This window comes from Rattus norvegicus, chromosome 12 (genome assembly GCF_021556685.1).
Source record: "Rattus norvegicus strain SHRSP/BbbUtx chromosome 12, alternate assembly SHRSP_T2T, whole genome shotgun sequence".
NCBI classification, from domain to species: Eukaryota; Metazoa; Chordata; class Mammalia; order Rodentia; family Muridae; genus Rattus; species Rattus norvegicus.
Window position 1 is genome coordinate 16442560 of NC_141545.1, and position 13929 is coordinate 16456488.

Here is a 13929-nt window from a genome sequence, read left to right on the forward strand (position 1 = left end):
AGACACAAATAAGAAGACTGGCCTCTCTCTCCCTCATCATCTGGTAGCACTAAGATGATTGGTCCTTGGGTGAGAATGGGCAGTGTTATCATGCTCTGTAACTTAGAACTGTGTTCATTCTGGGTTGTTATCAAAAGCTAAAACTGCATTCTCCTAAAACAGGCTTTTAAGATTTGACTCACATGCTGCTGTCTGTCAGAGAGGATTTTCCACAGCCTTGGGAAAAGCTGGACCCAGGTCTTCTCAGCCAACGTTGTGGAAATGTGGCAGAGCTGAACGAAGGCACTGAGCAGTGCCCCGGTCTGTGGGCAGAAGAGGTGGAGCTTAGACAGCATGACATGGACACCAAGGCTGCTGCTGAGTCAGCTCCACAGTCATCACTCTAGCCGCAATGGCTTCATGCACGAAGGTACATGAGGCCGCTGAGTCCGGCTCCCTCAGCACTCTACACTCACCCATGACAGCAACAGCCACCCACAGACGTTCAGAGACTAACTTAACAGAAATTCAGCTTGGTGCCCAAGAAGATGTAATACAGAAACTACTGATAAGTAATTGGTTCTCCTGCCTCCCAAGCCCTGTCACTCCTCAAAAGTGACTGGGTACATGTGGACGTTTGAATAGGTTCGGCCTCCACAGACTAATTCATGTGTTTGAATGCCTGGAACACAGGAAGTGGCACTGTCAGGAGGTGTGGTCTTGTTGGGTGGGTGTGTCCTTGTTGGAGGTAGTTTTCACTGTGGAGGAAGGCTTTGCGGTTTCATTTAAAATCTCTCTGCCCAATGTGAAAAATAGTCTCCTCCTGGTTGCTCTCTGATCAAGACATAGAACTCTCAGCTCCTTTTCCAGAACATGTCTGCCTGCATACTGCCATACTTCCTGCTATGATAATGAACTAAACCTCTGAACCTGTAAAGCCAGCCCCAATTAGATGTTTGCCTTTTTAAGAGTTGCCTTGGTCACAGGGTCTCTTCACAGCAGTAAACCCTAAGACTGCCCAAAGCCTTAACCGATCAGTGTCAAAGTGCAGTAATGCCACCATCCACACTCATCAGGGTCTACGGAAGCCACAGCTCCTATGTGAGGAACCGAGGAGACCGCCAACAGCAGGCATGTGGGGGGCTCTCCTGACAGCCAGCCTGCCTTCACACTTTACTGCCCCTCCTGATTTGAGGGCCTCGACCAATATCCCAGAGTTACTGTTTGTTACTGCCACGACTGAGTGCCTTTTACCATTTCCAGGACATTACGTTCTGGAGAAACCAACTTCTCTGTTTCCCCTATAGAGCCCTGTATCTGCTTTCTTGATCACATTACATGTTGACTCCAGCCTCTCCCAGAACTATAACCAAAAACTGTATGGTTTCACACTGGTAAGAGAAAAAAAAAAAAAAAAAAAAAGATGTGTACAGAAGATATTCACTTCCAAGCTTGTCCACAGACCTTCACTTCCCGGAGAGTATCGAGAAATTTGTCATGTCTGTTGGTAAGCATGTGTAGCTGGTTTCCAATGTCCTTCTCAGAAAGCTCTTTGGTTTTGGGTGTGCTGGTCTGGTCACCAGGGGCCAGCTCAATATCAATCTCCACGTCCTGAACGAAACAAAGAAATGCAGAGGGCAAGTTCCTTAGAACCCAGCAAACACAGCCCCACGGCCCAGTGGCTACTCTAAAAAGATGTTAATTATGAGTGCACGTGAGCATCTGTGGGGAACAGGCACCTGCGAGGCTGTGTGTGAGCTCTCTGCTGCTGAGCCTGGGCTGACGCTGGGGTCTGAACATGGAGGGTCCTCTTCGAGGCCCAGGTCTCCACCTCTCTGTTTCTGACAAGTGCACAAGTTGGTTTCTAGAAGCTTTTCCCAGAGCATGGGCTGAGTACCCTACTTAACCACAAAGCCACCAAATGTAAAAAGGCTTCAAATGCTAAACTTCTTAGGCACCCACATGAAGCTTACATTTGGGGGTTTTAGAGCATTCGGCCTTAAAAATTTGGGGCCTCAGATTCAAAATTACAGAAAAAAACAAACAAACTGAATTTCCAAAACTCAGAAACACCCAAAATGTGTAATATATGTGTTTCTAAGCATTTTAGATGAAGGATATTGCTGTATTAAAATACCTTTCTATTAAAAAACATAACCGAGAGCCAGCTCACCCAATCCATAATTCTTGTTATGTGCGACTCAGCCTTATTAGCACATCCCTTTAATCCCCCTGGCTGGAACAGACATGGCCTCAGTAGAGACCTTTAATCCCAAACAATGAAGGTAGAGTTACAGTCTGTAGAAGGAAGCCCCGTGTTTGACAAGTGTTATCTACTTGAGTGGCAAAGTGACAAATCAGAGAAAGACCTGACAGACTAGGATACGCCCAACTCTCACAAGAGCAGAGAGGGAAGCTACTTTAGACAGAGGGTGCAGAGGGGCGCGGAGGGAGGCAGTTTTACTGAGGCTGAGGCAGTTACAGAGAGACAGGTTGCAGAGAGAACAAAGCTAGACACAGGTGAAGACAGAATGAACCAGAAAACGAGAAGTAGCCAGAGGATTAGAACAGATTGCCAGAGTTAGTATGAGGCCAAGCAGAGCAGTTCAGAAGCTGACAGAAGCCAGATTGAGTCAGTTAGCTTGGAGAGGAGTTTGATCCAGAACAGCTGAGTTGAATCAGCCAGCCAGAGTTCAGAAAGAGCAAGAAAGTGGGGTTATTCAGCAGTAAGTCTCTAGGCTAGATCTGACTGTAAGGAGGACAGAAGTGAGCAACTGGCTTCGGATGAACAAGCATTACTTTTTCCAGAGCTTCCTTCTCCCCCTTAAGTTTAGCTAGAATGTGTAATGTGTTTCATCTTGGCATTTTAGTCTGTACACCATGGTACTCAGGCTCACATCTGCCATCCTGACCCTCCCTGTACCCACTGCATCTCCTTCTAAACAATGGTGGAAGGATGACCACTGTTCTCTGTGTTTGGATGATCAGAGTGAACTTCGGTGGAGTCACAAGTGTGTCACTTGTTCTGAGAAGCTCCAGTACGTCAATGCTGCCGAGTCACTGTACGGGACACGCCGGGTCAGTGTTTTCTAGTCTCAAGTTTCTAGAAAGTCATAGTCAACAATGAAGCAGGAAACTATCCCTGAAAGCCAACAGTAGTCCTGGAGGAGTCACCAAGCATGGCTACCGATGTCACTCAGATTATTATAGCAAGACATGACAGATGGACGTGATTAACAACTTCTTCCTTAACTGAACTGTCCAGGGGCTTCACATATGCTAGGCAAGTGCTCAACCAACTAAGCTATAACACCAGCCCCCAGCTCCCCCTTTTACAGGAAGGAAGTGTTCTCCCTGTTGCTAGGTGACTTTTTTCTACGCCCACACCCACAAAGCCAGTAGCGTAAGGAGCACCAGCAAACGCTCCCACGAGGAGAGTGGAGCGTGGGAGAGCTGACGACTAAGGAGGGCAGCAGCTTCTTTCCAGAGGCACTTTCGGCTCCACATTACCATCCAGCAATGTGACCATACACAAGGCTCCCAGAAGGCTGTGGAGGGCTCAGCCCTGGGTTCCTGTGTGACGGTTATCACTTCTGCTCGAAGTACAGCATCACAGCAGAGGGAAAAACCTCAAAACAGATGCCGGCTTTAAGCAGAATTGGCTCAGAACAATGCCAAATGGGCATGCCAAAGAAGATGCTTTTTGGTTTTAACAGCAAGAAAGCCAAACTAAGGGGCCACACTTAGCCTGGGGCAGAGACAGGTCCTGCACTACTCTTGCCAACTCAAAACTAACGGCAACTTCGTCTGCGCAGCCAGAGCCTCACCTCTTCTTTAGACTCACTGTTCTCTCGTTCCCGAGGCTCCTGCTTGACATGAGTGACCATGGCAAAGGCAGCCCGGTCGTGGCTGTCGGCCAGGTTGATGACATTGGTAATGGAGGGAAGCATGGCTCCCTGGCAGCTGGTTCCAATGGCTGTGCTCTTCTCGCACACCGCCAGGAGGAGCTAGAGAGGATCATGGGGAAAAGAACAGTTTAACAGCAACACCTGGTACGGGGAGGGTGTGAACACCCAGGAGCACCTGAGTATCAGAGGAGCAGCTCACACACAGACAACCCAGGTCCACATCTCAGGTCACAGTGCCCCCAACTCCTACCCCGGGTTAGCTGCAGGCCTGAACTTGCTTTCCGATTGCTCTTGGCCCAAGCTCTTCCAGGTTGCCATCATGCTTCTCTCCGCCCTAGATGCACTGTCCAGGAGAGACCTATGCTTCCCCTCCCTTGACTCTCCTTTCCTCTCATCACCTGCAGCACAGCCCCAAACCCAGCCCAGGGAGCCTCCTGGGTTATCTGTAGACCTACTCTAAAATCATCTTTCTGTTCATAGCTAGCGCCGTGACTCCTCTCACTCCCTGAACCCCTCAAAGACTTCTCAGTCCACATAAAACCTTCTGATGTGACATCAGCCCTTGACTGTGAAATCCCTTGTGTTCTCAACCCTCCTAAGACACTTCTGTCTGTAGCAGCCCCTGTGCAATGTCTATAGGGCCCTTGCTTATGTTGCTCCCACACACTAAGGGAAATCAATCTTTCCCAAAGGAACCATGACAGCCTTAGCTGTCACCGAGGTCCAGGAGAGAATGCCGCAGTTGTGTCCAAGGCGAGACCTAGTTTCATTCATTCCAGGTAAGCAGATCTGACTCTCCTAAGCACTAGGACCCTGACAAACCAGGACTGTCCTTTGTCTGAGCACACAAGTAACAGTGGCCCTTGAGTTGTGTCTGTCCTACCATCCTCTATCACTCCTCCTCCACAGTCCTCTCATGGAAATACCAAACCCTCTATAAGCTGAAGAGGACTGGTCACATGCACCTGTCTGCTGCCTTCTCCAGCACCCAAATCCTCCCACTAAGAAACCCAAGGCGACAGTGCTGGCCAGGTACCGGCCCAGCTCTTTCACAACCACTGAGATGACACTCGGTGTCAATTCAACTCTCTAGGTAGACAGAATTTACAGACGCTTCTATGTGGAGAAAAAGGAATCTTTGCCCAGTGAAGCGTTTCTTGCAGCTTTCTAAAAGGGGCTCTAAAAGTAAAGGCTTGTCTGTTGCCCCTGTAGTGGGACAGGAACAGATACATGAGGGGTATTTCTGCACCTCCTTGAGTGGTAGAACACAGTGGTTTGATGAGAGCCCCCATCGGCTCACTCACATGTGAGAATGCTGCACCGATCCCACTAGTGGAACTGTTTGGGAAGGATTAAAAGGAGTGGCCTTGCTGGAGGAGGCATGTCACTGGGAATGGGCTTTCAGGTTTCCAAGGACTTTTGCCATTCCCAGTGTGCTCTAAGTCCTGTGGTTTGAGATATGTGAACCCTCAGCTGTTCCTACTGCCACGCTTTAGCTGCGCCATTCTGGACTGAAACCCTCTGGAACCATAAACCCAACCAAATGCTTTCTTTCCTAAGTTTCCATGGTCATGGTTTCATCACAGCAATAGAAAAATGGTCAATTCACAGATTATCTGCTGCCTTCTGTGCCCCCTTAGAAAGCCCCAGGCTCTCCCAGACACAGAGGTTGAGTTCACCTGCCCTACCTCAATGCACTGCTTGATCCAGAAATGGCTCCCCATGGCCTCCCAATTCTGGGAACAAGTGACGTACAACAGACGCTCATAGACACGGCGTTTCATAGAGTTGTCAAAAACCTCAAAAAACTTGGCCCTGATCAATGGCTGGGCGCAGCGCAGCCCAGAGAGAAAGGCGGGCTCAAGCTTTGCAGTCAGCTCACTGCCTGAGAGTGCCTCATCCCTGGAATGAGAGAAGAGACAGGTGATCACCCGAGACAGCACTCAAGACGATGTACACCAGCCCCTCCCCATCAAGTCTGCTGTCACACCAAGGTGGGCATGCTTCCACCATGAAGGCTCACGCAGCATTTCTGCAAGGGCTCAGAAATGCTATCAAGGGTGCTGGAGAGATGGACCAATGGTTAGGATCAGCAGCTACACTTCCAGAGGACTTGGGTTTGATTCCTAGAACCCACATGGCGACTCACAACTCTCTCCAGCTCCAGTTCCAGTAGATCTGATGCTCTCCTCTGGCCTCCATAGATACTGCATGCATACACACATACACACACACACACACACACACACACACACACACACACACACACACACGTAGAAAAAAAACACCCGTACACATACAATAAATCTTAGAGAACTGTCACCAAGGTATGCTACCTTAGTACCAAAGTGAGTACTCGATGTAGACGGAAGAGCCATATGCACTGCTGAGTAGGGACACCCATGACCACAGGCCGTAACGTGACCAGTGCTCAATTACCTGTACACATAGTTAACAAGGTCCAAAAACTGGGCATTTAGTTCAAGGTCTTCCGGAAAGCGTTTCTCTATGTAAGTCATCATTTTCACGAGCAAGATTGACTTCTCCCGGAGTGTAGGCGTCTACAAAATTGGTTTCCCCAGAGAAAGTAGCAATTATTTCTACTTGAAAAGAACAAATCCAGAAGAATTTCACAGCCACCTGCCCAACTCTCCACGCTCCTGTTACTTTACCAGTAACATTATTATTTACTGCAATTAGGCCAGCTCATTTTTAAAGAGAAATAAAATATCAAAGATGACTGTAACTATTGTTGGGTGCTCAAAGTCAAGGCATGCCGACCTTCACGTGGCTGACTCACTGGAAACCAGTCAGAAGCTCCCAGGCACCCTCCGCCAGGACAGTCCCTTACTTTACAGCTCACAGCCATCGCCATTAAAGAATAAACCTACAAGATTCATGTGACATCGTAACAAAAGAAAAGCCACTGTGAAGTCTAGCAGGTTAGGTCACTGCTGGGCTCGCCCCAGGGGCCCAGTAAACATCTCGCCAAGCAAAGCTACCTGGCCATGACACAACAATCTCGTGTTCCACGGGTCTCAGAAGGAAGAGTGAGGAACTATGTTCCTGGGTTCAGAGAGGGCCAACATGGCCGAGTGCGGCACCTTCTTGCACTCACCTGATTGGCTGCCATCGGGGAATTATTCTTAACCCATTCCTCCACAATCTTCACCACAGCTCGGAGGATCTTGGCATCTGGGGACTTCTCTATGAGGGACGTCAGGATGGTCTGGATGAAGTTCTTCCGCATCTCCATGCTCATCACCGCCAGACGAGTCTTCACGAGGTCCAGGCTCAGCATCACCAGCTCGCTTGCTCCAGCTGCAGAGCAAACACACGTATGCACTCAGTCCACAGATGCACTCAGTCCACAGATGCTTTCATGCTAACGCCTTTCTCCAGGAACTGGCATGCTGGGATTTGACCCAATCCCACTTCTTCATGGCTGCACCTTGCAAAGTGCCCTCTAGCAGCCTCAGCCACAAGAAAGGGGGATGACAAGAGCTGATGTCCTAGAGGACACCCGGTCTCTCCACAGCCTACCTGAAGCTACGAGGCACTTGGGTCCCGGGGAAACCCTCAACAGCCATGGGAAACATAGCGCCCTGCTGCCCCCTAACCCTCCTGTCAGTAGGAGCCTTGGCTCTGTTCTGCTTCTCACCCTTACAATTTTTTAAACTGAATTTTTTGGCCTGAGCCGTGTTTTGACTTTCAACCTCTGTCACAAAAGCAAATCAACAGAACTTCAATTAACCCATGTTCACAGCAATGTCCAAACACAGAGCGCACAATAACGAGATGACCCACAAAGTCATCTGTGGATGCAGAAAGAACGCCCGCCCCGGGCTGTCACCTGCGGTTGCTTCGGTGCTCCCGGATGCTGCCTGTGGGTTCAGATGCTCTCGGACCATCTTCTGTAGGGAGCGCATGAAGACGGAGATGAGCCTGTCGATGTAGCTCGGGTTGTTGCAGCAGGCCGACTTGAGGATCATAAGTGTCCCTGCAGGCAGGGAGAGCAGTCGTTTGCAAAGAAATAGCAACCGTGTGTGTGCTGCAGACACAGTCAGTGTGGGATGACACAACGTCTAAGTGTCGGCCAAGAGCTGTCTTTCACTAGGGATGTCTCCACCATCTCGAGCCTGACAGAACATGAACTCTCTTCCTGGGTCACATGACAGGCCCATCAGAGGGAGTGGCCATGTGTATGTGCCAGCATCTCAGGTGTGGACAACGCAGGCTGCTGCCCTTGCTAAAAAGCCTGTGTGTGCACAGCAGCCATGGCTCCACAGCCAGCCCGATTCTAACCCAGGTAACTGATCCTCGATGAAAATGAGATGCACCCTGCTGTGCTCTCTAACAGTGACAGAGCAGAGTCCACCAGACAGGAGGGCCCTGGCACAGCCAGCTCCCATGGAACCCCTCACTGTGTGCTACCCTAGTCTGCTGTTACCTACAGAGGAAGAACACGGGGCCCAGAGAGGTCAGCTCTTGTCTGGGCACCTTGGAGAACGAACACACAGAGATGTTCCTTTATCCTGTGATGGGAGCCAAACAACCAAGATGGCCCCCTTGACATCACAAAAGTCAATCGGCTGGTCTAGAGCAGCCAGACGTGAACAGGGTGACAGACCAATTAAACCAAACACACCCGGGTCCTGAATTGCAGTGAGCAAACAGACAGTTTTAGAAAGCAAGGAGTTTTTGTGAAACTAGTAACTAAAATTATTCAGAATACAAGTTCAGACTGCAGCATTTTTCATAACCAGGGTGATTTACATATGTTCTTATGTATAGAAAACAATATATAGGCACTGAGAGTTCAATAGTCTTCAGGTAGAAGACCTGGCTTGGTTCCCAGAACCACTGCTGCACCACTGTCCGACTCTGGGGGAGTCTCGATGCCTCTGGCCTCCGTGGGCACCCTGTGCTCACATGCACACACACAACCTATCAAACATTTAGCCAGGTAGTGGTGGTGCACGCTTTTCATCCCAGCACTCAGGAGGCAGAGGCCAGCCTGGCCTACAGAGCAAGCTCCAGGACAGCCAAGGCTACACAGAGAAACCCTGTCTTGGAAAAAACAAAGCAAAACAACAAAAGCCCACTTAAGTAAAAACAGAAAACGATATACACCAACCTATTAGTGTTCATTACGAGAGGCTTATAAGTAACTGTCATTCAGTTTAAAATGATTTCCCAAGTTTAACACAAGAACGTAATATGGAAGGGAAAAAAAAATATGGAACCAACCCAATTCTGAGCCTAAATGTGACTAGTGTGGCAAGGGGCACAGAGTGTCTTCTAACTTGAACTTCAGGGTATCTGGGGCAGTTATCCAGCTGCCTGATCGTCTAGTGACCTTTGAGTGGCCATGACCCAAGGACAGCAATTCCCCAACCAGTGCAAGGCAACTCTCTTCAAACTAAGTCTGCACTGGGGCTGAACAAAAGACTCGGAATTCTTTCTGGACAAGTGATGGACAGAACACTAAACTCTGAGAAAAGAGCCCATCAACCTGAAGACCCTGGCAGGCTGTCCAGTGAGAAGGAACCACAGCCCAAGCGAGCCACTTCTGGGAAACCACACATGTGCTCACCGAAGAGCTGGGAGGGGTTGGCGCTGGTGGCCTTCTCGTAGTTAGTGAGGCCTTCGTAGATGACCTTCCCCACAGCTGCATAGAGGCACTCCAGCTCTTCATACTTGGAGGCCACGCTCGAAGTGCCTGAAACACAAGCAGGGCAGGCAACTAGGGTTAGCGCGTGAAGCTAGACACGTAGCACAGAGCATTTCCTTCAGTCACATGACAGGTGCACACCACCCCTTGATTGACTGTTTGACTCCACTAAGGGCAACTCTCATCTTGAGAGCTCTAAGTATACTTAATCAGAACATGAACCATTTCACGTTGTTTGTTATGGTACTGCAACCTAACTTCCTCTAAATACCTGAAAGGACAAGTCGTCCGGCAAATGAAGAAATGAATTTCAAAACAGACACAAAACAATGCAGTACCATTAAGTTTTCAAGTCAAATAACGTTTTAAAAGAGAGACTGGTTATGGTGGTGAATGTCTTTAATCCCAGGCAGGCAGATGTCTGAGAGTTTAGGATCAGCCTGAGTTACATATGGAGACCCTGTCTCAAAAACAAAGCCAAGGAATAATGTTGTGGGGAAAACAACTCCGGACTACAGGCTGAATGACCTCAGGGAGCAGTCAGTCCCTGGGCCTACCTGTCTCTGGCAAAGGAGGGGTAGGGGAGGCCACTCACTCGGCTCTGTAGGGAAAATGCTCATCAGTCGGGAGAGGAGGCTGTGCACAGCTCGCAGCACTTTGGTGTTGCCACAGGTCATGCAGGCTGCAATGCCCCGCTGTAGGGGCTTGAAGCTACTGAGGATGGCCGGAGACTGCAGCACAGTTAGCAAGAAGTTCAGTACTTCCAATCCCGTGCAGATATTCCCATAGTTCACCTGGTTAGGCTGCTCCTGGACAGGGAAAACAGGCCACTCTCAGGTGAGCTAAGTAGAGACGCAGTCCAAAGAGTTTCAAAATCAGATGCCATCAAGTATTCAGAATACAGTACAGCTGTCTGATCGCATGGCCACCACAACCATGTACAACCTTTATAAGACTGAGCTAACCCCGTAAAAAGGTCATTAAGACTTTTATGTCCGACACTAAATACCACTTAAATCACTAAAATTTGGACAAAAAAAAAGGAAAGGTATTATAATGTAGAATGCCTCTCCTGGTCTACTTAAAATACAAAAATCCATACCAAAAAGATGTTTTTCAATCTGCATCATTTAATCAATATACCAAATGATGACATCATTAAAATAAAAACTGTACGAAGCATAGACACAGCTTCTAGAAATGTCAGTTCCTGTGGTTTACACACATTATGTATAGCTGGCATGAGGTCAGGTCCCAGCGGTTACGCATGGTAGCAATTGTGTACATACATGGTGAGCTAAACAGCTAGCCACCTGGTAGGAAAGCTAGTCACGTTTTCAAAAGGGCAATGAGGAAAAGGGACAACCAGCAAAAAAACCAAAAAACCAAAAAAACAAACCAGACTTTTGGTTTACAGCATAAGCCCCCCTCCCCTCCAGCTCTGCCACCCCTCACTCCTACCCCGCAGCCTTTTAAGCCTCCGAGAATGGATTCTTTGAGGTCTTTTTTTTTTTTTTTTTTTTTAAAGATTTATTTATTTATTATATATAAGTACACTGTAGCTGTCTTCAGATACACCAGAAGAGGGCATCAGATCTCTTTACAGATGGTTGTGAGCCACCATGTGGTTGCTGGGAATTGAACTCATGACCTCTGGAAGAGCAGTCGGGTGCTCTTAACCGCTGAGCCATCTCTCCAGCCCCTCTTTGAGGTCTTAAACAGCAGATATCTACACCATTCTTTTGAAGGCCGAGTATAAGCTCTCACACTCCATCAACAACTAGACAGGGGGAAACCTGGGATGGCAATGACAAGAGACCAGGCTTTTGCTGCCACCAGAAACCCAAGGACAAAGGTTTTCAGGTAAACACCGCACAGAAACAACCAGGAATGGCACCAAGCACACATCACCTACTTGCCCTGGACCACTAAAACACTGCTTTACAAACCCTAACTCATTGTGAAGAGTGATTACACCAGTCCATCACAACCGCTATACCAAGCCAGCTAGGTCAATGGAAGAAAGAAATGCATTCGAGCGAAGACAGACACAGGTGACCTAGTCTAAGCTCTCCAGGCTGAGAACTCAAAGGTCAAAGTCAAGGTCAGCCAGAAGAGGGAATGGAAGGGGCCACAGGGTGGGCACAGGGGTGCGAAGCTCGGCTTTGAGAATCAGGCCCAGAGGAGACGCACACTTCTTGTCCACCCCAGAGCCAGGTGACATCATCAACAAACAGCCCCACACACCTACCACAGTCATCAGCAGCTTGTCAAACCACTGCAGTTTGAGCTCCGACTTGCACCACATATCTGGCCGTAGAGCGGTCTTGAGGAGATTCACACAGCGTCGAGAAAGCACCTCTCCAGGGGACCCTGCTGTGTTGGTGTTGTCATTCACCTGCAACACCAGTCAGGCAGTCACCCCACCATTCTGCCTCTCAGGCATCCTCCCAACGCCAGGTCTCTTCACCTATACACTCCCCTGCAGCAGGTAGGTGTATGTGGTAGCTGAGAACAGGGCCTGCTTCCTGGGGAGGGATACCTGCACAAAGACCCCTACACGAGACCGCCATGCACCACAAGGAAACACGGGATCTTCTGATTAAGCAGCTCAAAGGATTCTTTGAAAAGCCTTAGCAATCTTCAGTAATGCACAAAACAATGTTTTGTTTGACAGCTTTAAGGACTGAAGAATCCACCCCGAATTAAAAAGGAAAATGAATTTTTTGAGATTTACTTTTATTTAATATGTCTGGGCATGTATGTCAATCTATGCCATGTATGCGGCCTGGTGCCTGCAAAGGCTAGAAGAGGCGGTTAAATTCTCTAAACAGAGCTACAGATGGTGTGAGCTACAATTCAGGAGCTGGGAATCGAACCCAGGTCCCACGGTGTAGACAGTGCTCCTAACTGTTGAGCCATCTCTACAGTACCTCCCTCCAGAAACTTTTTTCAATTTATCTTGGGTTTTGGAAAACAAAAATGCCAGGTTTCAGAGATGGATGCCCAGCAACTCTGTGAGATCATATATATAACAATGATTAATGCGCTCAGGCTATACGCGCCATTACAGTAAGCGCCATTACAGTAAGCACACAAGTAAAGGCCGGCTGCACGGATCCCTGCAGCCTGCTCAACTCAATGCCTACAATGAGCTACAGCATCTCCAACCTGGCACACAGAAAACAAGGAGCGGACTAGAGGCCCAGAGGCCTTCTCTACACCACAATGTGCACATCATGAAGACTGGGCCGCCAGTGAGGGGATGTGTTGCTGAGTCTAACAACCTGAGCTCCCATGTGATGGTAAGAGACTCCCACAAGTTGTCCTGTGACTTCTGTATGACATATTAAACAGATGTCATTATTTCATTAACAATGAGAGGATAAACTAGGGGGCAGAAATGCCTATGAATAAAAAGACACAGGTCCGGGGTTGGGATTTAGCTCAGTGGTAGAGCGCTTGCCTAGCAAGCACAAGGTCCTGGGTTCAGTCCTCAACTCGGGGGTGGGGGTGGGGATGGGGGTGGGGGTGGGGGACCAGGCAGCCAAGTGTGGTGGCACACACCTTAATCCCAGCACTCAGGAGCTTCAAGCAGGACTTGAAACTAGAGGCCAGCCAGAGCTACACAACAAGTTCCAGAAACATAAGCCAGGCACAATATCAGCACCATCTGGCATATGGTAGACTTGTTCTCAGGCCCGGTCACGACACCATGCTGCAGGCTCACTAGACAGTTTTGTTAGGCATTCTCATACCTGGCAAGCCACTCGAATGAGGAAGTTCACCACGGTGTCTGTATGCTGCTTGTCAATGGGTTTGGCAAGAAGAGAGTCAGCTCCTGGCAGTGACTGGCTCCTCCCAAACACCTAGGAAAGGATGGTCCCTTAAAGTGGGAAGGGAAGGCACAACAAGCATCTCCGATGGGGACTCATCCTGACCTGACAGCTGATAAGGGCTGTCACCTCCAGGCTATGGGCATGAAGAACTCCCAGGTCAGGGACCCCTGCCTTGTGATCCCTGACAGAGCTGGAGGGCACATGACGTAATGCACAAACTAGCAGTAGGAGTGACACCGTATGTGACAAGGAGGGAACATGACAAGGAGCTTCTGCACTTCATGGAGGCCTGGGTCGGGGAAGGGGAAGGAGTTGTGAGCTACCAGCAGGCTCTGGCCAGGACAGCAAGGCAGTCTGACTTCAGGGCTAACTTCAAGTGATCAAAACACTTATAAGGTAGGTATAAAAGCAGAGGTCTGACGACCTTCACCTTGCTTCCTCTGACTTAAGGTGGGAAGGAAAGGCTTTTGGTATTCTGCTCTATGAGAGGCATTATCAGCAGTGACAGACACGGAAGCAGCCGTAGGGA

The 13929-nt window shown here is 48.9% G+C and overlaps 1 protein-coding gene across 26 annotated transcripts in view; it reads right to left on the minus strand.

The window, feature by feature from the left end:
* The window catches only part of Trrap (transformation/transcription domain-associated protein), an 89896-nt gene that overhangs the window by 26609 nt on the left and 49358 nt on the right, over window positions 1–13929 (minus strand). For all 26 annotated transcript variants that reach the window (NM_001105907.4, XM_087577890.1, XM_087577881.1 and 23 more), the window contains 11 exon segments: window positions 183–302; window positions 1444–1590; window positions 3807–3986; window positions 5576–5789; window positions 6327–6448; window positions 7006–7208; window positions 7741–7887; window positions 9484–9609; window positions 10157–10370; window positions 11813–11959; window positions 13320–13430. In NM_001105907.4, coding sequence (NP_001099377.2) covers window positions 183–302; window positions 1444–1590; window positions 3807–3986; window positions 5576–5789; window positions 6327–6448; window positions 7006–7208; window positions 7741–7887; window positions 9484–9609; window positions 10157–10370; window positions 11813–11959; window positions 13320–13430 — 1731 coding nt within the window.